The sequence below is a fragment of the Eleutherodactylus coqui genome, chromosome 10 (genome assembly GCF_035609145.1).
Source record: "Eleutherodactylus coqui strain aEleCoq1 chromosome 10, aEleCoq1.hap1, whole genome shotgun sequence".
NCBI classification, from domain to species: Eukaryota; Metazoa; Chordata; class Amphibia; order Anura; family Eleutherodactylidae; genus Eleutherodactylus; species Eleutherodactylus coqui.
The window spans coordinates 55,622,450-55,649,944 of record NC_089846.1 but is presented as its reverse complement, the minus strand read 5'-3'; the positions used below and the strand labels follow the sequence as shown (position 1 = coordinate 55,649,944).

General features: G+C 45.0%; 1 protein-coding gene across 1 annotated transcript; it reads right to left on the bottom strand.

The window, feature by feature from the left end:
* Positions 1-290: 290 nt before the first annotated feature.
* On the bottom strand, positions 291-27,475 carry AIFM1 (apoptosis inducing factor mitochondria associated 1). Its single transcript, XM_066581027.1, has 17 exons — positions 27,341-27,475; positions 19,344-19,477; positions 17,623-17,701; positions 17,042-17,080; positions 16,816-16,943; positions 16,601-16,731; positions 16,430-16,520; positions 13,529-13,613; positions 9,962-10,038; positions 9,766-9,874; positions 9,567-9,674; positions 8,920-9,008; positions 8,037-8,177; positions 6,229-6,371; positions 4,733-4,857; positions 1,955-2,154; positions 291-559 (listed from the first exon to the last, which is right to left on the bottom strand). Exons 1-17 carry the CDS (start codon positions 27,423-27,425, stop codon positions 488-490), a joined length of 1,836 nt encoding a protein of 611 aa, XP_066437124.1. The 5' UTR covers positions 27,426-27,475; the 3' UTR covers positions 291-487.
* Positions 27,476-27,495: the final 20 nt, after the last annotated feature.

The following is a 27,495-nucleotide window of genomic DNA, read 5'->3' as shown; positions in this document are numbered from 1 at the left end:
GAAAACAGACTGACATCACAGAGTGTAAATTGAGCATTCTTGCTCTGACTTCAAGTGACTGTAGCTCCGTTTCCATCCAGGTTACAGACACCATTTTGGTATCATTTTAAAGCCATTTACAGTTATGGATGAACAGAACTCCTTCTATTCAGTGTCCTTTTCCTATTGAATAAACACAGATCGGGGTAAGCAGTAGGAGGGTTAACTTCAAGCATTCCTGTGGTCCTCTGGCGACTTAAGATCTTAGGTTACCACATTTCACTTTTACAAAATAAATAATTTGCATACGGTCAATATTTTCAAAAACATTTATTACAAATGATCCATATTTTATACAGTCCTCAACAAGAACATTCTTTTTTTAATTTAGCCACAGAAAAGTCGGACCTTAAATTAGAACATGAAGTTATTTGCCATCTTAGATTGAATTTAAGTCTCAAGGTTCAATTACATTTCTTTAAAGTGCATTTTATTTTCATTTAACCAATTACTCCTCATGGATGTTAAAGAGTTTGGCTACTTCATTCAAGTCTGTATGTTGCTCACCATCCTTTATTATCTGAGAAGTAAATCAGAAAAACAAGCAATGAACAAAAAGGTTAATGATCTATCGGTTCATTTTAGTATTGTTTAACCCTTTCCAATCCAATGTCCCGACATCATCATTTTCCTCCACAGCTCTGATGTCGGGACAGGCCCGACACTGCAGTGCAGGAGTGCATCTGCACCCAATCGTCAGACACATGGGGTGCAGATGCACTCCTGCACTGATCCTCATCAAGGACCCCCAAGGAGAAGGCAGAAAGGGTTTTTAACCCTTTCTCCTTTACACATTACATAACGCTCAATTAGCGCTATGTAATGCAGAGAGATTCTGGCCGGCGATCATGTGACCGCCGGTGTTACCTGACCCCAGCGGTCACATGATCGCCGAGCCAGGAGGCAGAAGGGAGAATGCGGAAGTATTCCTCCCGCATTCCCCCCACGGTGCAGTGAGCACCTGCACCCTCCTGAACTCTGTCAGTTCAGGAGGGTGAAGGGAAAATGTATTTTTTCTCATCCATTCTCCCCAGCTCCAATTTATAAATGGATTGAAAAGGGTTAATACTGGACCTATCAATCCTATAATCAATATATCAAATATGTAAAACAATACAAGTGGACCAAAAGACCCCAAAAGTCAGGAGTGAACACAATGCCTGTGGGTGTACACAGCAAATGGACACTATAGCAAGTTGGAGGGGTTGCTAGATTTGTAGAGGCCAAAAATGTGTAATGATATATTATACAGGTAATAATAATCAGGGACAAAATCAGATCTTGACCTCTTAGAGTACAACGCTGGACATTCAAGTGTATGGGGATAGGATAAAGGTGGTGCAACTAAGCAGAAGGTAGGAACTAGAGATGAGCGAACGTGCTCGGCCACGCCCCTTTTTTGCCCGAATACCGCGATTTCCGAGTACTTCCGTACTCGGGCGAAAAAATTCGGGGGGCGCCGTGGCGGCATGGGGGGTAGCAGTGGGGAGTGGGGGGGAGAGGGAGAGAGAGAGGGCTCCCCCCTGTTCCCCGCTGCTACCCCCCGCACCGCCACGCCTCTCCCCGCCCCCCGGCGCCCCCCGCATCTTTTTACCGAGTACTGAAGTACTCGAAAATGGCGGTACTCGGGTGCGTAAGTACTCGAAACGAGTACGTTCGCTCATCTCTAGAAGGAACAAATACTAAACTGGCCACGCAGGCTCTTTTCACAGTGCTTTTTTTTTTTTTTTTTTAATAGTCCATTTGGCTATATCTTCTGTGCAGAAAACTGCCTAGGAATTGGAACCAGGAACCATAAGGTTCAATATGTCAAACAGAGACCTCTTTGGGCTCTATTTCACTTGGTTTCCGTCCCTGTTAATCTTTTAAACTTGATAGAAAAAGCAATGCCATTTTTCACTGCTTTTAGCCTTACCTTGCGTGCAATCGGCATGCGGTTAAAGATGTTCCATAGCACAATTCCTACCACAACATTATCACGCAAGTAGAACACGACTCCCTTCCCGTATGAATCTCCCTGTTGTGCAGGAGCGGGGAGTGAAGGTGTAACTGTTGTACTGACGTTCACTGGTTCGATCGCACCTTGATCATCACTCTCGGAGCGGATCCCAGTGCCTGTTTTGTTTACAGAGGAAATGTTATACAGTGATAGTCTATAAATATAATAATACACAATCCTAAGGGCATCATAATCACACGGAAAAAGTCTGCCATGAATTTGAAGCAGAATCCGTGTGGAATTTGCATTAAAATCTGTGGCAAATTTGCATCTCTGAAGTGTTCCATTACTGTCAACAGCAATCCGTGCCGCAGTCACTTTTGGATGGGAATTCTGCACGTGGATTTGCCCACTGAAAAGGGTTAGGTTAGATCCACGTGCTGATCCACGGCATAAAAGTGCACAGATGCCTATTCCTGCTGTGGTTTTAGAGGCAGAATCCGCATGGAAAAATTCTATGCTGATTCCACTTGTGTGAACATACCCTAACTAAACATACATGGGATGTAAATGACTTGTGTACCTTAGGCCCGAGCACAGTGTCTTATGTTGGCCTCCGTTTTATGTACGGAATTCGGAAATGTGTCCCGGCCTGATCGCAGGTCTACCAACTTGAACTCTGAGCATTGTATGCATGTATGATGCTCAGACTTCGAGTCATGAGACCTGCCGTCAGGCCGGGATAGATTTCCGAATTCCGTATGTAAAACGGAGGCAACATACGACCCTGTGGTCGGCCCCTTAGCCTGTGTTCAGCTTTCGTAAAATGGTAATGGGATAGTTTGTTATTACATAAGCTGAGTTATACACACACAATTACTAAATGGTTCTGGTAATACCACCATATTTTGAGGCGGATTTGATGGTCAAAGTTTTATATTTAATAAATGCCAACAAACTACCAGGTATTCATTTTACAGGAAAGCACTTGTTTATACACCCCAGTGGTTAGAACAGTATGTTCTCGGTATAATACGGTCATTTTTGAAGTGCTACTTGGTCTGAATACTTACCTAATTGAAGATGAGGTACATACACAAAGTAGTATCCAAGTATATGGACAATCAGATCAGGACCATGTGGCATATAATTTGAATTGCGGCACCTGCACGGACAATCCCCAATTCAAGCCGCCCATAGGGAGACATGGGCGTCTGCAGCCTAATTAAAGAATGCAGATTTGTTTCGCGGACCTTCCGGTCTGGAAAACAAATCGCAGCATGCTCTATTTTGCTGCGGTTTTTGCACGGATGGCTTCCATTGAAGTCAAAAGAAGCCGTTCAATCTGTGGCCCGTCTGTAATTCAATTGCGGACAAGCCACGGATTCCACGGAAAAGCTGGAGATTTTAAAAAGAATCTCTACAGAGAATGTGTGCCGGACGGTGCTTCCGCACATCTGCAGTGAAGACCTGCACAGGTAAGCAATGTCCTCGGCTGCGGGCATGTGAAATCCGACCTGCCCGTGAACATGAGGCCTAAGTGTGATACATGTTGCTTTGTTTTATGTATGTGATAAAGATATGTAGACAATTAAACCGCACAGAAGACCCATTTTGTATTATATTTGAATCACCCATCTACTAGATCCCCCTACAGTAATTACACCTATTACACAACTCTCTGGAGGATTGATAGCAGGAATGTGTGTAGGATGTCCTGAAGGACATCAGTGTGATCAATAATGGGGATGATTTTAAGACCCTGCAACCCTGTTCCCTGAGAAAGAGCAACTAGAAAAAAAATCCCTTTATCTGAATTTAGTCATGGTAACAAAACATCAAAACTTAACCTTTAATAGTTTACTTTTAAAAAAATCACTTTAGCTGAAGAAAAACAAATCTTTATAACATTCCAGGTCCCTTCACTGAATAGCTAATCAGCAGGGGTCCTGACAATGAACTACTGATGACCTACTCTAATCTGTGGGAGCCACAGGTGATCAGCAGGGGAACCAGACCATCAACTATTGAGGACCTATCCTAGGGACAGTTTATCAAGAGTCCAGTCCTACAAAAGTACTCTAATCATCAGTCCAGTACATATTAAACACTTACATATATCGAGTTTGTCTCCATCTTCTACCTTTATTTTATTGGGTTCAATAAAAGAGTAGCTCTACTTTAACCCTTTCCAATCCACTGTCTGACGACTTCAGACATTCTGATTGAAGGCTGTACAGTTTCCGATGTCGGAAGATGTCCGGCAGGGTATTCTTACTGCATATTACTGGCTGCTCTGCTGTCGGGGGCCTCTTCAGCATGTCCCATACCGCAGTACTGGCTCTAGCCAGCAGATGGCACAACTGTATAATAGCAGAAAGAGACCCATAGGAAACCCTGAATCCAAAATTGGATTGCAAAGGGTTAATTTTATTTTTTTTATATAAAGAACACGTGAATTTAAGTTTTTTTAATTCAGTGTATCTCTGGAAGTTTGTAGGCACAGTGAGGAGCAGCCGTCCCCAGTACCCCTATTCAACTACGCAACTCACGACAGATTTTCCTTGGTAATGGTCTTCAGCAGCATAGATGAAAAGGAATAGGCGCAGCAGTGCAAGAGACATTTTTAACTAAGAGCGTCTGGAATTGGTTAAATGAATATATTGATAAAATAGCTTAAAAAATTGCCTGTTCTTTCTACAACAAAGAAAGCAATCTAACATACTTGTTTGATCTTTTTGATCACTTTCTTACCACTCTCCTCTGCGGCTCTTTTAGGAGTATCTTTCTCAGTTGCCTTGGCAAACACACCGACTGTTGGAAGCGCGCTGTCAACTATGCCAATAGCTTCATACCCAACGTCAGGACCCAGGTCACTCCTGATGAGAAGTGCAAACACATAAATTAGGGCTCGCTCACAACAGCATCACACCTGCATTAGGGATTTCCATCTCTCGGTTCGGTTTTTGGAGCAGAGAAATGGAATTAAACTTTTTCCTTTTTTCCTCCCTGAGTTCAATGGGTTCTGGCAAAAAAAAAGTTTTTCATTTGGTTTCCATTTTTTAAATGGAAGAAATAACACAGTCTGCAGTATAAATGCAGTAACAGAACAAAACCAAATGGCACCTTTCTGTTTTTTTGAAAACCCATTGAAACCAATGCGGGTATGGGGGGGGGGGCGCGAGCGGGGAGGACACTGATGGATTTTAGCCCATTCAAGAAACACGTGTCAAGTTCTGCAGCATAAACTGCCATGCTGCGGATTTTAAATCTGCCAATCAATTTCCACCTGAAGCGTGTGGATGAGCCGTGGTGCAACTTCATCAACCGCCGCTCCTCTAATATACTGGTGGATTTTCCGCAGTGAATCTGCCGCATGTGAACAAACCCCAAATCTGCTCCATTAATTATTTTCACCAGTAAGATGTAACATTACACGATGAAAGGCATTTTGAATGATCTGTGTATTCGCATCCGCTTTTGTAAAAGCCATTAATAAAAAAATGTAAAAAAAAAAAAAAGGTAAAAATAATGCCCATCACTGCGGTATCCCACTGATGGCTTTTAGTTCTACGTTCACTAGTTATCTTCTCTGGAACAAATGTTTCCTGAGTTGCCCAGGGTGGACTCACATCTGTGTTAGAGCTTTCGGCTGGAGTTTCCGTCATGCATGTGGCCCTTTTTCTTACATCCAAAAGCAGGTCGGGTTGGTAAGTGGTTGCACCCAGTCATAGTCAATGGGCTCTGCCCGGCGCTATTTGGTTTCATCCAGAGACTGAACCGTTCGGCCACGGGGATTCTCCTATTCTGATCCTCAAACTGGAGCAGGAAAGTGGTATCCCTGCCGCAGATGTGAAACCACCCTTAGGGCTCATTCACATGGCCGTATTAGTATAACGCTTTGAGTCTCGCAGTGTTGTACTCCTCGCAGCCCCTATGCTATGCCGGCAGGGATCGCGCACGGGCTGCGATAGGCACTGCGTATGTCTGGGATTATGACGTCATGGACGCTATCCTGTCGCAGGCATTGTAAGGGGGCAGCCCTTCAAGGGCTCCGTATAAATAGGGGAGAAATGAAGCATGCTGCGATTTATTTCTTCTGTGTTTTATACGGCTGTCTCCTCGCAGCTCCAACACAGGTGTGAATGGAAGAATATAAGTCCATAGACTTCCACTGCCTCCATTCACTGCGTGTTACGTATGGGAAATACGCGGTAACAATATGCCCGCAGCTTATTACCAACTATTACCAAAACATGGATTGATGCCAGTAAGGTTTAGCAGCTCCGGTCATGTTTTCTCCCACAAGACGTCCGCTCACTACTGCATGGTCGTGGTGTTCCACCCTCCTCCTGCCAAGCTTAATGTCATAGAAACAGGCAGCATCACCGGCCTAACAAAGAAAACACAAGGAGATATATGTGCATGTTATACATGTATCCATCCATGGTATATATCACTATACACCACTACTGGCAATCAGCAGAAGGTCACCAATAGGAATCAATTAGGAATAAGAAATGAAAAATGCCCCGTTCACTCCCTTGACATGTCTGCTCTAGTATGTACTTGCAGTCCTCCCAAATCAATAATACTGGACCATCTTCTCGTAGAACTCTGCATTGTACCATTCCTCTTGCATCCTTCCTGAAAATGTAACAACACAAGCGGGTGTTTCCATTCTCCTGGTCAACGGGCCATGTCCCTACAGTCTGACACTGTCCAATCACAATGGACAGTGCCTGTAGCATAGACTAGGTGGTAATACATGGTTTTCCATATAATCACACATTTCCGGGAAAACTAAAGGCCCATTTAGTCACATCGATTATCGCTCAAAATGCGCTCAAAAGTAATCTTTTGAGTGATAATCGTTGTGTGCATTTACAAGGCAAGATGAGCGCTTAAAATTAGCTCAAACAGCAGTTTGAGTGACAGTTTTGAGTGTTCACTTTGCATAAGCTCTTAAGTAAGAGCTTATTAGTGTGTAAATGAAGGCTCCTACTGTACACAGAAGACAACTGGAGTGCTGTCTTCTGTATACAGCTGCTCTGTTCTCTGAGCGCTCAGCTAGTATCCTGCTGAGCGCTCCGAGCGGGGCATGCAGAACACACCTGGAGCGCTGTCTTCTGTATACAGCTGCTGTGTTCTCTGAGCGCTCAGCTAGTATCCTGCTGAGCGCTCCAAGCAGGGTATGCAAAACATAGCAGGGGCACTGTCTTCTGCATACTCCTGCTGTGTTCAGGGAGCGCTCAGCTGGTATACAGACGGCTTTTGAGTAATAATCATTGCGTCTAAATGGCACTTAACAGAGCAATGGCATAACACAGAGCTCTAGAGAAGATTAGTCTGAATTGTTATTTTATAGGGAACCAAAGCATTGACTAAAAAAATAGCCCCAAGAAAATTGGCACATGGTGAAAGACCGCTCACGCTCCGGCATGTGACACTGCAGCTGGATACAACAATGGCGCGCCGCGGGTTAACGCAGTTCTCCAATCTCGCCGAGGACTGGAAACAAGAGCTGGTTCCAACAAAAGCAAGAAAAGGAAAGGCGATTCTGTAACGCTGTAGGAATGTCCTCTCACTTTTTAGTTCTGGATCAAACAATCTAGCCATTGTGAAGTTCCAGCTACGTACCTACTGTTGATGTTATGGCTATAAACAATAAGTTCTATAAATATCCGACCGTATACAGTGCAAGCAAATTAACCCCGTAGTGACCGCCCATACGGCTTTTTACAGCAGTCACTAATGGGTTTTATTCTGATCCAGACGCCTTTTTACAGCTTTGCATCAGAATATCGACATGGGTCTCCTGTGCTGGTAGGAGCTGGGGGTTGGCGTTTAATGATGGATTGAACCATCTCATGCCAGCTGTTTTAACCCTTTGCATGCCACAGCAAATGCTACCACGGCATGTAAAAAGCTGACAGAGGAAAAAAAAAAAAAAGAAGAAGAGCTCCAAAAGTCCACGCAATAGTGGAAGAGATTTCAGCATTACTTTAAAATGCTAATTAAGGTTTTATAAAGAACATCACACAAAAATGCTACTCACCACCCACACGTTGTTGCGAGCCTGTAGCTCTGCATTAACCCTAAACCCTCCAAAATCCGCATCTAGCTCCAAACCAGCCGATTTTGCCAATTCTGTATTGGGCTCCAAACCGACTGCTGCTACAACATGATCAGTTTCAACCTAGAAAAAGAAAAGAAAACTTGATGAATCTGACAAAGTACATAAAAGCTCAGAAATGAAATGTATCTTGTGGATATCTATATACAAAATGGTTCGTACAAGTAGACCTGTTGGAAAAATTAGTGCCATAGCACAATGTTCTTCCCTTTGTGTGAACTGTCCGAAGTTCCATTACTGCCATCTTAACTTTTCACTGACTAAGCAGTAGGCTTTACACCCGTGTCAGCCAGGAGCAGAGAAAAGTCAATTTCCGACCATATAACCCCTTCCATACCGTGATCATTATAGATCGTGGCATGCAAGTGGGTGGTAGAAGGAGGCGACCCCCACTGTCACCCATCAGCACCCATGACATGAGGTGCTGATGGGTTTCCTTGTTTTTTTCCCTTGGGTTTTCAATGACTTTAACTTGTGATCCCCTACACAGAATAATGCAATACTGTGGTATTGCATTATACTGCATTTTAACAGTCTTCCTAATAAAAATGTGCCAGAAGCACCTCTTAATAGGAAACCAATCGTCTAATCGGAGCTGTCGAAGATATGCTGTGGACATCTGCCCTGGCTGCATGGGGAATATGCAGGCAAGATGTATATAGCCGCATGGCTGATGGGAAGAGGTAAAGAATAGCAGTATGTTTTTAATTAGAATACTGTAGAACATCTTATATATTATCCTCTCCTAAATGAAGACTGGGTGCAAATCAGTGTCAAATTAAGAAAAAATAAGCTTTGTATTTACCGCTCTGCCATCCTTTAGAGAAATATGAAGCTTCCCATTTTTGTAGCTGACGGACTTAACAACAGCATCAGTTATTACATTTACACCCTCTAGACAAGAGAGAAAAAGAAATGTTACACACATGCAGTAAGTTCTGTATTATGTGATCCTCAACAAGGGGATTTTCCAAGAAACTATATTTAAGCTTTGCATATCAAATAATAAAGGAGCCTAAAGTCCCCCGTCCGAGGTCCCTGCAGTGCCAGCGCTGCCTCTCCGTTCCCCCCACTGGGTCCGTTTACAAGCTACACAGTCAGTGGCACTGGCAGAGCGAACAGAGAAGCAGTACTGGTGCCGTGGGCACCCCGGATGTGAGTCTAGGAGCTATCATTTTTTTTTTATCACGGACAGCTGAAAAGTTAATTCAGCTCTGAAAACCCCTTTGAAGGAGTTTCCTGGATTGGGAAAAAAACATGTCTGCTTTCTTCCAGCAACAGAACCACACTTGCCCATAAATTGTGTGTCTGGTACTGCAGTTCAACGGGGCCGATGCAATACCACACACAACCTGTGGACCAGTGTGGCACTGTTAATATAAGGAAGCAGCAATATTTGTTTAATCTTGGCCACTTTACAACATGTTTTTGTGGTAGAGATTCCAAACTCACCCCTCTTAACTTTCTCGGTAGTCCAATGACTTAGATACTCTGGGAGAATCTTCCCCATGTTTCCACTTTCAGGAAACATCTGGATAACCTCAAGATTTGAGCGCTGTGCTGTAAACATGTTTGTACAGGTTAAGCAGTTTCATAAATCCTCTGAAACACTCTGAAAAGATTTAAAAAAAACTGTTTTTTCCAAACTCACCTCTCCTTCCAAGGGCGCAAGCCAGTTCACTTCCCAGGAATCCACCCCCTATGATTGTAATCGAGCCACCTGAAGAAGAAAGGCGTTCCAGAGCGCGAAAGTCAGACACCTACAAGAAGAAAATGTTCAGAATCTGCTATGATCTACTAGGCAATATACCTTCTCTTATAATTTAGAAATAGAATGATAAGCATACCCGTCTGAATAGCGTGGTTCTCCGCTTCACCTCCTCACTAGCCCGCTCTATGGCAGGAAGATTACGAGGGGTTCCTCCTGATTGGGTAAACAAAGGCAGACAATGTATCAACTAGTGCAGGGTATATGCAAAACAAAAAGCATGTAAATGAGCCACCCTGAGCTGTATGCAGATAACAGCAGGTGTTCTGTTACCTGCATACAGCCGGAGAAAACAGCGTGCAGTCCCTGCTATCAAATGTCCTGCCGAATGATGGATTTCAAACTCAACTAAAAATCATTGTTTGGATGAAAAGCAAACAATGGTATCATTTACACACAATGATTATTGCTCAAAATACACGGAATCCGTATTAAATCCACAGCAAATCTGTAAGAGCTAAATGTTGAATTTACTCAAATGAAAATTTGCACTGTAGTCTACATGGTGAGGATTTCAAATCTGCATACAAAAAAAAAATTGTGACGTGTCACATCCTGACATAGAATCCATCTGCGCCAGAGCTTGCAGCTCAAACACACGAAAACCTGCGACAACCAAGCAAATTTCTGATGCAGATTTTCATTTACATTTGACAGCAGCTGTAGCCGTATTAAATCCTTAAGGTTTCACTAAAATCCAGAGATCAAAGCGAAGGCTTTTTTCCCCCCACATTCTCCTTAAACTCAATACTAACTTTAATATAAAACACTCTTCAGTTTGCGCCCTCTAGTGGCCTTATGCGGCACAAAGTTACTGTATATATTCAACAATGGCAGAATTGGAGACCTTTGTCAGACTTCCTGCTGCCATGGGAACTCATTGGGTACCTTGTGATCGCACTGTTGGGTGCAAATGGACGACAGAAAAAGTCCCCTCTCATCGGCTTACATGCTGCAGTTGCTATAGATTGTGTCATGTAAGGGGTTACATTGCCAGGATCTGAGGTTTCTCTGCTGTTAGAGCAGGAGTCTGGCTGTCAGTAGTCAGCCAAGCCAGTGCCTTAAAAAGATGTAGGTGCAGGTTTAAAGTCCATTAATGAGGTCAGTAAAAAGGTCTACTGGCAGTCACTAAGGGGTTAAATAAATCAAAGTAAGAGCTCATTCACACGGGCATATGCATGTTCGATGCAAGAAAAATCGCACAGTTTTCATGCACCAATATGGACCAAAATAACACTTACTGCGATTTTGTTTTCCTCACACGCGCAAAATACACTTGTGAAAAATGTGTGTCTGAACGCCCCAATGCAAATCAATGGGGTTCATGTGGTCTGCATTACGAACCATTAATACTTCTGTGTGAATGAGCCCTAAGATTAATCACTTCCCAAACAGAGTTAATCACTTCGGTTATAAAAACTGCACAATAGTGACACTAAAGGCCCATTTAGACACAACGATTATCGCTCAAGCGACTTTTGAGCGATGATCATTGTGTCAGTTACAACGCAAGTTGATCGCTCAAGATGAGCGATCACTTTGTGCTGCCAGCGGAGGATGCAGAAGATAAGCGGGGTGCCCTCACTTGTACTCTGCATCCAGCTGTTCCCCGCTCTGAGTGCCTAGCTGTTATACAGCCGAGCGCTCTGAGTGGAGGATGCAGAAGACAAGCCGGGTGTCCTCGCTTGTCTTCTGCATGGAGCGCCCGGCTGTTATACAGCCGAGCGCTCCATGCCGGGTATGCAGAACAGAGCTGGACCGTTCTGTTCTTCATACCCAGCCTGTCATCAGAGAGCGGGATACAGCTGAAACAATAGTATCAGCTGTATCCCGCTGTGAATCCCTGATAAGGCTCATCATCGTCTTTCAGCATGCTGAAAGACAACAATGAGCAACGGCATAACGAAAACTGCACGATGTCAGTGCAGTTACACACAATGATTATCGCTCAAAACATGGCTTTGAGCAAATTTTGAGCGATAATCGGTGCATCTAAATGGTCCTTAACCCGTTCAACATCAAGGTGTTCAGATGCTTGAATGACATTTAACGGAGAAAGTTTTTGAAAAATTTGCATTTTTGAACACGTGAAAGTCTCAGTTTGTAAAGCAGTGAAGAACACGTGTCCTTTTGTATTTCCGCCAGCCCTAATTAAATGAATGAAGCGGCGTCTCACATGCAAAACTGCTCCTGCATTCATTTTCTAGGTCCCTTCAGGTGGGCTCAGCAAGACCGCAGTGATGAGAAAAGGGGGACATGGGACCCCTATCCTCAGGATCAGTGGGGGGGGGGGGTCTTAGGTCCTACCTTGTATTAGGACTTTCCCTAGGCACCATTTCAGGTTTGCAGATAACAGGAGGTGCCAAAACATGCGAACTCCTCCCCCAAATACTCCATTTTGGAAACCACACCCACTGAAGAAATTTAACAAGGGGTGTAATGAGCGTTTTGATGTGTGGGTGAGAACTACCCACCATACAAGTTTGCTTTAAACCATTCCCAATGTGCACCATATAAGTAAGAAGTAGTGTCGCTCTTCGTGACCAGCTGCGTGAAAAGAATTGTAGCGCTTTCTTCCCTAAATCAGATCATTCTGATCCAATTTTTAGCGAAAATTGACAATATATTGTCTCTCTGCTTTGATCAGAATGGACAGGTGTGTTGGCTTAGCACTGACGGCTTGAATCTGACCTGGGTGGGCTGACCACTGGGCTGCCACTATCACCTCCACTGTTGTTCAAAGAGGCCAAATTAGAGAACCTGATTACCCTCATCGATTTTAATGGAAGCCAGAACCAGGAGTCCCAATTCCTAATCCCTCTTGACCTGATCATTTCAATAATCGCTTTACACTAGTAAGAAGCACATCAGGAAATGGTTATCCAGACCTACATCGCCAGAAAATAAAGGTCTCCATTTTTCAGGATGGTTTGTAACTGGGATACGATCGTTTCAGCTCCATGTCACTTAGGAAGCACGGGGCCGATATTGTATCAGCCTAATTTCTTTAAAGGGGTTGTCCCGCAGAAGCAAGTGCAGTTATACACTTCTGTATGGCCATATTAATGCACTTTGTAATGTACATCGTGCATTAAATATTGGCCATACAGAAGTTATATACTTACCCCCTCCGGTGCTGGCGTCCCCGTCTCCATGGCGACGACTAAACTTCTCCTCTGGTCGCCGCAACAGTCGCGCTTGTGCAGAGAAGAATCCTCTTCTGGAGGGTCCGGGCTCACGAGCTGCGTCCTGGCTCCTCCCCCTTCCCAGCGTCATCGTGTAGCTCCGCCCCCGTCACGTGGTGCCGACCAGCCAATGAGGTGGCTGTAATCGGCAGTGGAGCTCAGACTGGAGAAGAACATCCACGGTGCACCATGGGAGAAGACCAGCGGTGCACCTTGGGAAATGACGGCGGCCATCTTGGAAGAAGATTTTTATAACTTCATGAAACAGCTTCATGGTGAGTAGAAACGCTCTAAAAAACCGATTTACATGGGTAGTTTGTGATGCTTGCTTAACATGGGGGACTGGGGTGTGAAAAATTTTTCGTTTTGGCCGCGGGACAACCCCTTTAATGGCTCAGCTTTATACAAGCTAACTAGGGAGAATGTGCGGAGCCAACATGATCAGAAGTCATAGACCGTACCTGATGCAATCAAGCACTTTTCATAAGAGATATGGGTTCCATCATCCAGTTTCGCCTTGTTCTCTCGGACATCTAAGTGTACTACCTAAAAAAGAAAACATCAGAGTTGTCAGTAATCCCCGCGCCCGCTGCCATGCAGTTCAGTGTGCCTGTTCTCCACCATCATTCATTCCAGGCTACTTGTATAGAGAAAAACTATGATGGACTACAAGATAATCATCAGCCAAACAGTTTTTGTTTTTTTTGTTACTACTGTGACCCTCTGTCTGTGTATGGTTTTCTGGCTTGGTTACTCATTTCCAATCATTGTTAAGACTTGTTAAAAAGAGATTTGAAGGAATGCTGCCATCCAATAGGTGGCGCTGAAGACATATTCGTTCCATCTTCCTTATTTGCATAAATTACCCAGAGGAGCTTGCATGGCCTTATAAGTCTCCTCATTCACCTTCTAGGTGTCGCCACACCTCTTCTGGGTGCTCTCCTTGAGGAGAAATGATGCCATTCCCCAACCCACTCACCCCCTAGGTGTCTCCACACACCTTTTAGATGCTCTCCTTAAGGAGACACGACACCGCTCCTGACCCTCTAGAAACATTTACATTTCGTAGATACACAGGAATATCAACAACACATGAGTTGCGGACATCAGTCTTAGGATATGTTTACATGGTGGATTTTGGGGCAGATTCTGAGCTAAAACCTGTGCCAAATCCACATTTGCTGTGTTCATGAAATTTGAAATCCACGTTACAGAGAAAGAAAAACAAAAATCACTTCCTGAAGCGGAGTCATGTCGGAAATTCTACAAATGGATTTTGCCCATTAGCGAGGGCTAAATTCACTTGTAGATTGGCGGCGATAATAGGAGGCTTAGCCATGGATTTCCACCACTGCACAGACAAATCGGTGTTAGATTCCATCAAGTGAACATACTCTAAGGCCACGCTCACATCCGTTTTTTACTGCAGCGTTCTGAATGCTGCGGTAAACGCGGTACAAGGCTTCCTTTGATTTGAATGGAGCATCACAGACCTGCGCTTGATTGCGGTGTTTTCTAACGCTGCAATTTTCAAGCGCTGTCTGCTCTATTTTACCATGATTAACGCACCTCACCTCCCATCACAGTGATGGGGTCCGTTCTAACCCGCTGGCAGAGGCAGTAACCTTTGTCTGAAAACGGCAATAAAATTGTGATCAAAATCACAGCGTTTTGCCAATGGCGTGTGAGAGACTGGCCCAAAGTCCACGGGAGGATTTTAATTATAAAATCCACGTGTCTCCAGCGCAGGAGATGCGCAGAGCTAGGAGCCCATAGGGATGCATTACCATCTGCAGGGCAATTTAATGCACGCAAATGCGATTTATTTTTTTTTCCTGGCGTGCGGAGAAGAAATCGCAGCATGCCCTATTTTTCTGCGGATCCCGCAGGGATGGCTTCCATTGAAGTCAACGGAAGGAGTCATATCCGTGGCACAGCTGCAGCTGTCACTGTAGTGTGCCACGGATCCGCGGTAGAGCAGGAGATTAAAGAAAAAAAAAGGAGGCACAGCGCATCTGCTGAGCAGAAGAAAGAAGATCCGGCCGCGATGGAGGAGAGCCCCACAGCGTCCTGACAGGTGAGTAAATGTCATTTTTGGCCTCATGGCTCTGGGCAAAGGTGGAAACCGCTCCTTGATTGCACACTTGGAAACCGTGCGTGTCCGTGGACATGAGGCCTAAGTGTGTATCTTAAGTTTTGGTTTATTTGCTGTAACTATGCCTATGTAAACCAAATACAATATTCCATCAACCCCTTAAGGACACAACCTATTTTGGCCCAAAGGACGTAGCGAATTTTGGGGGATTTTCATCTCCACTTTTTAAAAGCCATGACTTTTGTATTTTTCCATTGACATGGCTGTAGGAGGGTTTGTTTTTTCTTGCATGGCAAACTGTAGTTTTTATTGGTACCATTTTTAGGTACATAGAATATATTGCTAAACTTTTGTCAGTTTATTTTATTTTATTTTATTTTTTTTAAATCGGGAAGAGGACACACATCGGCTGCCATTTTAATTCTTTGACAGCGTCAATCATGCAGCATAAATGACAATACATTTTTTTCTGCAGATCAGTACAATTACGACCAATATCATAAGTTATTGCCGTTTCGTTTTTCCATTTTTGCACAGTAAAAACTTTTTTGGGAATTTTTTTTTTTCGCATTAAAGTTTCATAACTTTTATTTTTTTATGGACAGAATTCTATAAGGGCTTGTTTTTTTGCATGCTGAGCTGTAGTTGTTATTGGTACCATTTTGGGGTATGTAAGGCTTTTTTAATTACGTTTATTGTGCTTTTTGGGAGGCCAAATATGTGAGATTTAAAAAAAAAATTTTTATACAAATAGGGGAAAGAGAGCAAAAAGCGTCTTTATTTTTTACGTTTTTTTTTACACCGTTTTTATTTTTTCATTACATATTTTATGTCCCTTTAGGGGACTCGAACCAATAACAACTATGATAATGCCTTATTGCTTACAATAGCAATCATAGGTAAGGGCAAGCTGGGAGATCAGTATCTAGTGGGTCCAATGACATCACAGAGGGAAGCGCTCCCTCTGTGAACCCTTTACATGCCACGATCTACACAGATTGCGGCATGTAAGGGGTTCACAGCAGTGATCGCTGTTATCGATCCCCGCTGTTGCAGCAGTAGGTCAGCTATCAGCCACAGCGGCGTCCCGCTGCAGAACTGCACAGGCTGAACTTCTCAGCCCATGCCATCCCCAGGACGTCTTGTGTTAAGTACTCCACAACAGGACGTAAACTTATGTCCTGTGGCATTAAAGGGTTAAAAATTAAATAATCCATCTATAGGTTACCAATTATAAGCATTCTCTTTCAAGACATATCAATCTCACCTTTTTCCCAGTAAGAACGGAAACGCCTCCATGCTCTGTAGACATCAGCTCCTCTGGAGCCACATAGAAAGAGGGTGGCTGGAAAAAGATACTGTACAGAAGAAAGTGGTTATACGGGCATTCCATCCATTCACTGTATACGCCCACATACGTCAAACTAATATTCCTTACCTTCTTTCTTTGCCATTCCACTGTTTAAAGCGCAACGTTTCGGTAACATCAGGATCGTCTGAAAACCAGAGCTCTTTGGAAAGAGGCGGTCGCATATAAGGAGGGTCCAACTCATCGGACACTATCAATACCTGGAATGACTCAATGCTTAGAAAAGGGCACAGGCCAAGATCCGTACATAGGACAATTGCTGAGAAGTTTTCAAGCACTCTCACCTTTGCACCTGGATCTCTTGCCCGTATAGATCGGGCTGCAGCAAATGAAGCAGTACCTCCACCAATAAGAAGGAACGGTACATGGGTAGGCAGAGTTGCAGAGGGTAGAACTGGCTCTTTTTGCTTTTCTATTGAAAAAAGTTTTTGTTACCCCAAATATAGTAGAGGCAAACCATAAAACTCCGCACCGCAAAAGACGAAGAACTGCTGCACCAGAATTTCTTACCTTGCTTATCAATATCTACTTCTTTGGATTCGGCTTGTGCTGTGAAGAGAAATAATTAGCCAGATAAGTTACTGCTACTTGACAGATGACATCCAGTGATGAACAAACAAGCAAATCTACATTTACACACCGACTACTTACTGTAATGGCAAACAAAGACTACAAAGTGATGCAGCTGATGACACAATTACAGGGGGATTCCCATCTTTATAATCTAATTGGCAAGATAAACCATAAATGCCTAATAAGTGAGGGTCCCCCGTAGGTGGGATGTGCACCCATAACAAGAACAGGGGAGTTATAACCCCAGATTGTCTGTGGCTCTCCGTGTTAAAGTCTGAAGTTTATGGAGAACGTGGTGATCAGGAATAACCAGACCCCCATTACCTGATTTCAGAGGTGTTACCCGCACCTATTAGGCATTTATGGCATATTAGCACTCTGGCCCTTCATTCTCCAGTTCCGAAGACCGGATCCAACCGATAATAAAGCCATGGCATATCCTATCGCTATGTCATCACTTTATTAAATGGGAATACCCCTTTAGAATCTAAATTAATTTGCGAGTCCGACACACTAACCTGCGGCCTCTTTAATAGCCTTGGCGGTTTCGAGCCTCTCTCTATATCGTGCTTTATCAGTCTGTATATGCCTATATACCTAGAATAGAAAGATATTACTTACATAAAACTATACAGAACTTTTAGAGGTTCCTCCGATAGCTCTAATGATTTCGATCTTGGGTACTGCCATGATGACAAGTTGCTTCACATTGAATTGGGCATGTACAAGTCATTATTTATGCTTTAAGCACATTATAGGAGTTTGAAAACTAGCGAATGTCTCAGGCCTGGACATCACTGACATCTACGCTAATTTTAGGTCAGATTAGCAAGAAGTGGTAAACGCCTTCACGTCGGGATCTACGGCAAATTATATGGCTTATGAAAAGAATAGTATCTATCCCTCACCACTAGGGTACTTTTACATGGGACGACTGTTGGACGCCTGAGCACCCGACAACCGTCCCACTGATTATCACTCTTGTACTTTAACACAGGAGCGATGATTGCTCACTGAACGGAGGCGGAGCGCACCGATAAGCTCTTCCAGCTGCCCACCTCCATTCAGGGTAAACAGGCAGTCTTTCATAGATGAGTGACTGCCTGTTCACACGGGCCAAGAGTTGTTTGGCTTTTTAGACACTTGCCCTTTCAGGTCCCGAGTTTACATGGGATGACAATTACCTATAATCACTCTTTTGAGTGGAAGTTACAGAAAGCAGAGATTGCGTCTGGGCTGCGTATACGCCCGCAATTTTTTTTTTATTCTTCGCTCTGTTAGGAGCGTGGATGCATATGGAAACGTTGACCCTTCACAATGCATGCGTAGGGACAGCGTTTTGTCTGCAGCCCATACACAGAGAAATGGAGCATGCTGTGATTTATTTCTCCTGCGTATCGATACACAGTGTCCACACGTAGGTATACATGGAAGAATGAAAGTTCATTGACATTCATTGCCTCCAGTCAACCTGCGTTACGCACGGGAAATACACGGTGACAATACGCTGGTGTGAATGAGCCCTTACACGGGACGACTGCCATCTAAACGAGCACATGAGAGAGTGACGTCCCTGCTAGTTGTTCGCGCTCACTTCTTGTTCAGCGCTTCACGTTCTATGTGAAACACCGAGCGGGAGCGTTCAGACGCAGTGAGAAGTGAGCGATACAGCGATAATTTTTTTTTCAGCGACAAACGAAAAGTAATCAAATAGGGCGCAATGATTTTGGGTTCAAACGTAAAGATTAGCGCATCATATTTTCGTTGTGAGACAATCACTATGTGAAAAATGGGCCATTAGAGAGCAAGCTAATATGAAAGCACTGCTCCCGAGTTGGTCATATGCCAGATCTGCCACGGCTTGAGGATCAGATCATATTAGCACCCCCCACCAATCACACAGTAATGTCCAGCCACACTAAGGGCGGGCTCACACGACCGTGTCGGAATAGTGTATTTTGCGCATGGCATCTCCCATGGGCGGCCATGATGCCCCTCACACGAATTACGCGAAAAATGCATGCAAGAAAAATCACAGCGTGTTCTATCTTGGAGCTTATTACCCGTAGTACATGGCGATGGGAGGCACGCAGAGAGCATGCAAGGTCAGTCTGTACTTGCTGCGTACGTACCTCTCGCGGATGGCACGCCGTGAACTATGGTCGTGCGAGCCCGGCCTAAAGCATATCCCATCAAGAAGCTTGTTATTACTTGGATTATCCACTACGCTCATACTTACATATATTCCACCTCCTACTAAGGAGACACCAAGAAATAACCCATAGGCAATGTTTCCAGTGGACGGAAAATTTAAGTTACTAGAATTTCGGAGTACTTGATTATAGGGGGAGGTAACCCGCTGCAGCAAACAGTCTGTAATGAAAGGGAACAGGTTAGGAAGACCCACAATGGAAGTCTGTCAAGCAGAGAAAAAGCTCCTAAACCAAATGAGCAGAAGCGAAGCATGTTCCGCATGTGAAGGGAGACCATACATAATAGTGTAACACAGTATGTGAGGCCGAAAAAAGACATGTATCCATCCAGTTCAGCCTATTACCCCCCAATGTATGTCCTGGGTGTAAATAGATGATGGCAGAGATCTCTGTATTGTCCCCTGATATATTTATACATAGTTATTAGGTCGCCCCTCAGCCATCATTTTCCTAAACTAAATAACCCCAATGTTGATAACCTCTCTGGGTATTGTAGTCCGCCCATTCCATCTGTTAGTTGCCTGCCTTTGTACCCACTCAAGCTCTGATATGTCCTCCTTGGGTACCGGTGCCCCAAACTGTCCACAATATTCCATGTGTGATCTGACCTGTGACTTGTAAAGAGGAAGAACAATGTTCTCATCATGCGCCCCTAGACCTCTTCTGATGCCCCCATGATCCTATTTGCCTTGGCAGCAGCTGCCTGACACTGGTTGCTCAATATTTCAATCCTAAAGCAATTTACTTGTAGCACCAGCAAACATTTACAGATTGACGGAGGCCGGTTTCACATCTGCATTGGAACGTACAGTTGGAGGTTCCATCACAGGTCAGGCTCAAAATACCAGAAGAAAGAAGTACTGTAGCGTTCGGTAGCGGGGATTCCCCCTTTCTGACCCCCAAACAAAGCAGAAAAGCAGAATCCCCAATGCAGGTGTGAAACCACCCCGACACTGGTAACATCACCCCCTAGCCCGAACATATTGAGATTTAAAGAGGGGTTTCCACCAAAGTCATTTATAGCTCACTTAGACTTGAATGGAGAGAGCCACTGGTGAGCTAGCTACTCCTGTATTCAGTCTCCGTCTGGCTGTGGCCAACTCACCTGTTGGATCAGGTGTGGGTCTCAGGAGTCCGACATCACTTGACATTAAACGCTGTTAAAGCAGTCAGCCCATGGAATAACATAGGTTCACTTAGCCCTGTACTGCAAGCCAATAAAAACCCCTTTTTGCTTCTTGGCTTGCACCATACCCTCCTTTGATAAGATTGTGTTAAAACACATCTACCTTTCTTGTGATATTCCCAATCATCCTACCCAACTGTTGCCACCTTTATGCCAGCAGTACCTTGATCACCGTATCTCATCCCATGATCTTCTAGTAATACGGAGAGGCGCTCTTGCCTCTGACATTTCCTCACATAGGTACAAGCTCGGTGCCATCAGCACAATCCAGAGCACTTAGTAGAGAGGCATCATATGCCAAGTCACCTGGAACCGGAATCCACGGGCCCAATGCAGAAGCATAGAAGAGAGACCAGACAGCATTCAAGGGGCAAAATCTAAAACCCTTTAGGCCCAATGTCCACTTGTGGCTTTGATTCCCGGAACCCGAGTGGGAGATCTGCAAATCAAAGCCGCCCATAGGAATGCATTAGCATCCGCAAACGATTTAAAAGCATGCGGATGCCGTTGTCTACCAGAGTGCGCAAAGAAACGTTTCCAGCAGAAGGTCTTCATCAAGCATACACATATATAAAACACACACATATCTATCGTATATACTCGAGTATTAGCCGAGCCAATAAGCTTTACCACAAAAAAATGGTAAAACTTATTGACTCCAGTATAAGCTGAGCTATACTCCAGTATATACTAGGTAAAAAAACAACGCAATACTCACCTCCCAGCTGGCGTCTGTGTCCCGCCGCGATGGTCTTCCCGGCGGTGTGGCAAGCTGCTTGAGAATTCTCCCCGCTGTCATCTCCCTGCTCGGCTTTGAATTCTACCGCCATCAGCGCTGTGTAAGTAAGCGCTTTGATTGGATCGAGCACCAGCCAATCACAGCCGGCGTTCGATAAACCAATCACAGCCATTCAATGATGTCATCCACTGAATGACTGTGAATGACCGAGTGCCGGCTGTGATTGGCTGGGGCTCGATCCAATCAAAGCGCTTACTTACACAGTGCTGATGGCGGTAGAATTCAAAGCCGAGCAGGGAGATGACAGCGGGGAGAATACTCAAGCAGCTTGCCACACCGACGGGGAGACCATCACGTCGGGGACACAAACGCCAGCTGGGAGGTGAGTATTGGGTTTTTTTTGTTTTTTTTTAACCTCACTCGAGTATAAGCCAAGGGGGGCCTTTTCAGCACTAAAAAATATACATCGTGTGTGTGTATATATGTATATATATATATATATATATATTATACCAAAGAGAGTTATTTAAGCCACTCCAAAAATCTAATCAAAAGCTTACATCATGTTTGATCAGCCTTTACTGCAGCTTGCATACCCATATGGCGCCATCCACATCATTCGGCATCAGGACCCTTTAACTGCGCAGCCGCAGGAATACAATCTCCAACTCCCACCAGATTATGATCGTCAAAACATTACAATTGTATGGCAAACCATCGCACCCAGATTGGTCCTTAACCTATGTGCAGAGTCGCCAATCAATCCAAATGTTGTAACGGGGACATCATGATAAATCCATAATCTCACCAATATATATATATACACTATATACATATGTGTGAACAACTTCACCAGTTTGTAACTACAAGCCACCTGTCCATCAGAACCCATCAGTCTTCACACTAGCACGGGATTTGTCCACCCCAAAGTCGTGAAAAAACGTCTCCGTATCGAGTGATCACACACATTCTGCATTCGTGCTATCGCAGGATTACTCTGACATACCACAGGAAAAAAGCCGCATGTATAACTACTCAATCAAAAAAGAAAGACTATATAGATGTCCAAAAGGGCCATCCACATGGATATACGTACATGTAACTCCTATAATCCACACTGTGTATGAGTCACATATCAAATATCAGTGATCTATGATGAAAAACATCACATAGCAGCCCCCTATACTCTTCACTAACCCCAGGAATAAAAGAGTCGGGGTAACAGATCATGGCAAAAAACGCACAGCCAAATGACCTTTATTAACGCAGATCATGACTATAAACCGATCTGGCTGCTAGGTCAGTGACGGGCTACCCAACTATCCATCGCCACCAATCCCTGCTGGCCGTCACCTGCAACTACAACAAATAAAACAAGGTTGTCATTATATCTTGGGGGAATAAAGACTTAAATTCTGCCCATTAAATGTTGCCCCGTCTTTCTTCTATTTTCCCTACATTGGTCATGTGCAGAAGGCGGCAGTGCGGGCAAGTCTATAGGACCTACTAAAACAGATGGACACGACTGCCAGACGCTTCAAGTGGCAGAACAACGGGTCAGAAAACCACAGTTTTGCTAAACAGGCAAGAAATTCAGTGGTGGGACCCCCTCCCCGCCCCCCCATCAGCGGTGGGACCCCCTCCCCGCCCCCCCATCAGCGGTGGGACCCCCTCCCCGCCCCCCCATCAGCGGTGGGACCCCCTCCCCGCCCCCCCCATCAGCGGTGGGACCCCCTCCCCGCCCCCCCATCAGCAGTGGGACCCCCTCCCCGCCCCCTATCAGCGGTGGGACCCCCTCCCCGCCCCCTATCAGCGGTGAGACCCCCTCCCAGCCCCCTATCAGCGGTGGGACCCCCTCCCCGCCCCCTATCAGCGGTGAGACCCCCTCCCAGCCCCCTATCAGCGGTGAGACCCCCTCCCAGCCCCCTATCAGCGGTGAGACCCCCTCCCCGCCCCCCATCAGCGGTGGGGCCCCCTCCCCGCGGTGGGACCCCCTCCCCGCCCCCTATCAGCGGTGGGACCCCCTCCCCGCCCCCTATCAGCGGTGGGACCCCCTCCCAGCCCCCTATCAGCGGTGGGACCCCCTCCCCACCTATCAATCATCTACAACATATCCATAAGTTTTACAAAGTGGTGAATCAACTTTAGGCCTCCTTCACATGGGTGACAGCGATATCACAGCTTTGTCCCTGCGATTTTGATGAAAGCGATGCGGTTTCCTGTGGAGAATCGCGCATTGCATCGCTGCTGCCCACAATTTTATCACGAGAAGGTTAAGGCCTACCCCGAAACTATGCCTTACCTGCAAGCGATGGCTGTGATTGGTTGAGCAGTGCTACATGAACCAATCAGAGCCATCACTTCTTGGAGGCAGGATTTATGAATCGCGCAGCCAGGAAGTGATCTTCTGTGGGTGAACGAGGACTGCAGGACACCCGGCGGAGCTCCGGAGAGCAGCGGGGGGACCTGGACCCAGCCTGCTAGGGGAGTATTCCCTTTTTTTTGGAGTGCAGCTAGGGCTTAGTTTTGGGGAAGGGCATAAGTCGCATTGCATGAAAATCGCGATTTTGTGCGTTGTAATACAACAAAAATGAAGGCTCTATAGGGAAACTTGGGCTACAAAACATCGCAAATCGCGGCACTATAGGGCACGCCACTATTTATTTTTTCTAGTAAGATCACATCAGACAAAACATTCCTAATGCGAAGGAACCCGCAGGAAACAGCAGGCTTTACATACATGCGATTTGTTGCGCTGTCGCATCCCAACAAAAAATCGCACGATTTTGTGGCGCGTGTGAAAGCAGCCTGAGGCCGGGCGCACACGAGTATCACACAGCGCGTCCCCTGCAGAAAATACGCTGGTCTGAGCCGGCCTTAACCTGCCATACTGAACCGGACATGTCTGTGTGTAGTAAGTGTAAAACAATGTCATGGAAAACTCAAATAGTAACCCTTTAACGACCAGCCATTTTTGGCTTTTTGTTTCTTTCATCCCCAAGAGCTGTAACTTTTTATCTTTCTGTTGACATGTTATCTCTGGCAGTCCCGATGCAATTAATGGGGCAGTAGTGCGCAGGCGTGACCACCGCTTCATTCATTCCAGGATCCTCAGGAGTCATTGGTGGAGAACCGCGCCAATCAGGTGCCTCTCCCCGATCCTGTGGGGACGTTAATTTTGTGGGACAACCCCTTTAACTCTAAGCAATATTTTCCTGAGACAACCACAAGGCAGATTCAGCAGAAGGCGTTCACCAGTTGATGAATGTGGCGCCCACTACTGGGCTTTTGTATTAACGCTCCCCACATAGGTGTTGATGATGCTGAAGTGGGTTTCTTATTCACTAATGTCTCCCTCTTTCTGCCTTGGCCATTAATGAGGAGAACTTATGCTAATACTAAATTATATCGCAGGGGGGCGCTCTAAGGCAATACAGCTAAAAACATGAAAAAATAAAACACTGCTACAAAAATGAGCATAAACCCTTTAAGGACCAAGCACAGAAAATACACACGCTTGGTCCTGGGCTCGAATCCCTGCCTATAGCAAAGGTACAGCCCAGGATTAAGCTCCTGCACCTGCAATCAAGCAGGAGCAGGTCGGGTGCTCGGATGTCAGTAACAGCCGTGGACCCAGAGGAGAAAGGAGAAGCGTTTTTTTTTTACTGCTTCTGTCTTCTCCTTTACAAGCTATATAGTGCTCAATGAGCGCTATATAGTGCAGAAAGAAAGCGGAAGTGTTACCTCACGTGCCCACTGGGCGCCCCCTGGCATAGCGGAGCTTAGCAGACCCAGACCAGCTCTGTTAGTGGCTATTATCACACTAGAGGGGTGTTTTCCCCTGTAACTGGGGCTTCTATGGATGCCCCACCTACAGTGAAAATCTGTGAAATAAAAAAAACAGACCATGTGAATTTCCCCCAGAGGTCTTATATAACATCATGGGCAACAAAGATATTAAAAAAGGTAAAAAATAAGCAAAAAAAAAAGACAAAAACACACACACACATATATACATATAGGACCGACTGCAGACGCCAACCAAAACAGTCGCCGTATGCGCCCTGTAATGCAAAACTATACAAATGATATATCAAAATGTCCAAAACAAAATGAGGAACCCATTTCCGTACTTTATTTTAGTGTGGTGCATTCATTTTAAAAATTAACTTTTTTAAAGCTTTCTACCCCTAATAAAACAAAAAACAATGAAACAAATATATAATAAAATAGCCCTGTGTCACAGAAAAAAAATGCAGCAAAAGTAATTTTGGTAGCTAAAGAAAAAAAAATTAAAGCTAGGGCAGTAAAACCACCACATGGGTAAAATCCCTAAAAAGTGTCTGGCCCTTTAAGATTCAAAACCCCTGGTCTTTAAGGGGTTAAAGTGGGCTGAAGGCCATTTAGTACTGACTTGAATAACTAAGCAGTATTCTCATTGCCCAGAACCACTTTATACTAGATCTGATGAGGGGCGTCACTCAGCCATTTAACCCCTTATGTATTCAAGTCAGTACAAAGTGGTGGTCTACCCTCTTATGCCAGGTTTCTTGCCCAGACCCACTTTGGGTCAGGCTAGACTCAATAGAATTCGATGCTTGGCATCACCCTCTGTGTGTTGGCAGTGTTGGATCAGTGGCCCAAACTCATTTAACCCTTTACAAACACTGGTAACATCTTCAAAGTTAAAATAAGTTGGCATTTTGCCCACTTTGATGCCTAGAACCACATAAAGGGCTGATGCCCACGAACTGATTCGTATCGCGGTTCCTGCAGCGTAAATCTGCAGTAGAATTCCGCAGCTATGAGGTTCCATTGAACCTAATGACCCCTTTGATGATAGCTTTCATGCCAAGTACCACTTTGGGCCGGGCTAGAAGTAATCACATTTGATGTGGGGCATCACACCCTGCGGGCAGTCAGTGTCCGATCAGTGGCCCAAAATGATTTAACCCTTTAAATCTCACTCCTGGGTATTCACTTTCGTGGCCATTTTTATACCCTTTTTTGTGTCAGAGCGCCACCTAATATTTTTTATTAAAAAAGAGCTGCCGTCCCTCGCTGAGTGTCCGCAGTAAGGTTTGTGTACAGGGTGCCAGACAACACAATGGACTGTGACGGACTCCCCAACTGATAATTACAACATGGCTTGCGTTCGCCTCTCGGTAAGGCCCCCTTCGTACGAACGTATTTGCGCACACAATACGCAGAGAAGACAACATTTGCGCATATTTTTCCTGTGTTTCGATCTCACAAACAAAAAACACAAAAAAAGGGAGCCTCTTCTATTTTCCTGCGCATTTACACACCAAAAGTCCCCATAGAAGTCAATGGGGTTGTGCGAATACGTGCAAAATGTGTGAGGAGATACATAAAAGACTGCGTGACCGCGCAGCAAAGACAACACATCCTGAACGCAGACTAACGAGCCATTTCAATCGGTGCGTCTTTGCTTGCCGCGTGCAAATGAACATGGAGGCGCACAAAGTACAGTAAAATACGCCGATGTGCGTGACAAAAAACACTGTTCATTCCCCGATTATGCACGCGCTCGTGTAAAGGGGGACTTAGCCCTTAGAGACGCACAAAATCTGCATGCTGGTTATGGAGCGAATAAAAACCCGCAGTGGAACATTACGTTCCGTCCTTTGGTGCATATGGCAGAAATATTGCGCTCGTGTGAAAAGCCCCTGCGCCACCGCAATTAGCAGCGGCTGCAGCGCAGGAATACGCGTCAAGGACACAACGGCCGCTGCTGACTGGCGAGAGGTAACAGCAAAGTTGCCGAAATTTCTGGACAGTCTGTAAAAACAGGGCACTTTTTTTCAAATATCTGTGAAAAATGTTACATGTGTGCGTAAATTTTTTTTGGGGGGGGAGCTGTTACTTGCGCAGGTTATTCCGACAAGGTCACATCAGTCGCCGACCTCCAGACAGCTCTAATATTCATCGCTCATTACGGTTTTCCATCGTGGCCGTACAATATGTTGTCCGTCTGGGATTTTTGGTTAAGTTTGTGCAGAAAAAAAACAAAAACAATTCACGTTGGCAACCCTGCATGACGTAATGAGAAGCTGGTTATTTCCTTTGCCACTCACTGCCAGTCGACGGTAACGTCTGCCTCGTAAGGACCCCGGCATGGCCCGCTCTTAGTCCTAGGGTAACCACTCTGGTCAGCGCCATGACAGAACCTTTCTGACGGAGACGTCACGGTTCACCTCTATGTTCCGGCAGAAGTTCGCTGCCGCGGGCG

Coding starts and splice junctions, on each gene's coding strand:
- AIFM1 (XM_066581027.1), bottom strand. CDS start 27,425: ATGGCGCTGACCAGAGTGGTTACCCTAGGACTAAGAGCGGGCCATGCC. Junction 16,521..16,600: donor TGGAATGGCAAAGAAAGAAG/GTAAGGAATATT, acceptor TCTTCTGTACAG/TATCTTTTTCCAGCCACCCT. Junction 2,155..4,732: donor AAGAGCCGCAGAGGAGAGTG/GTAAGAAAGTGA, acceptor TAAACAAAACAG/GCACTGGGATCCGCTCCGAG.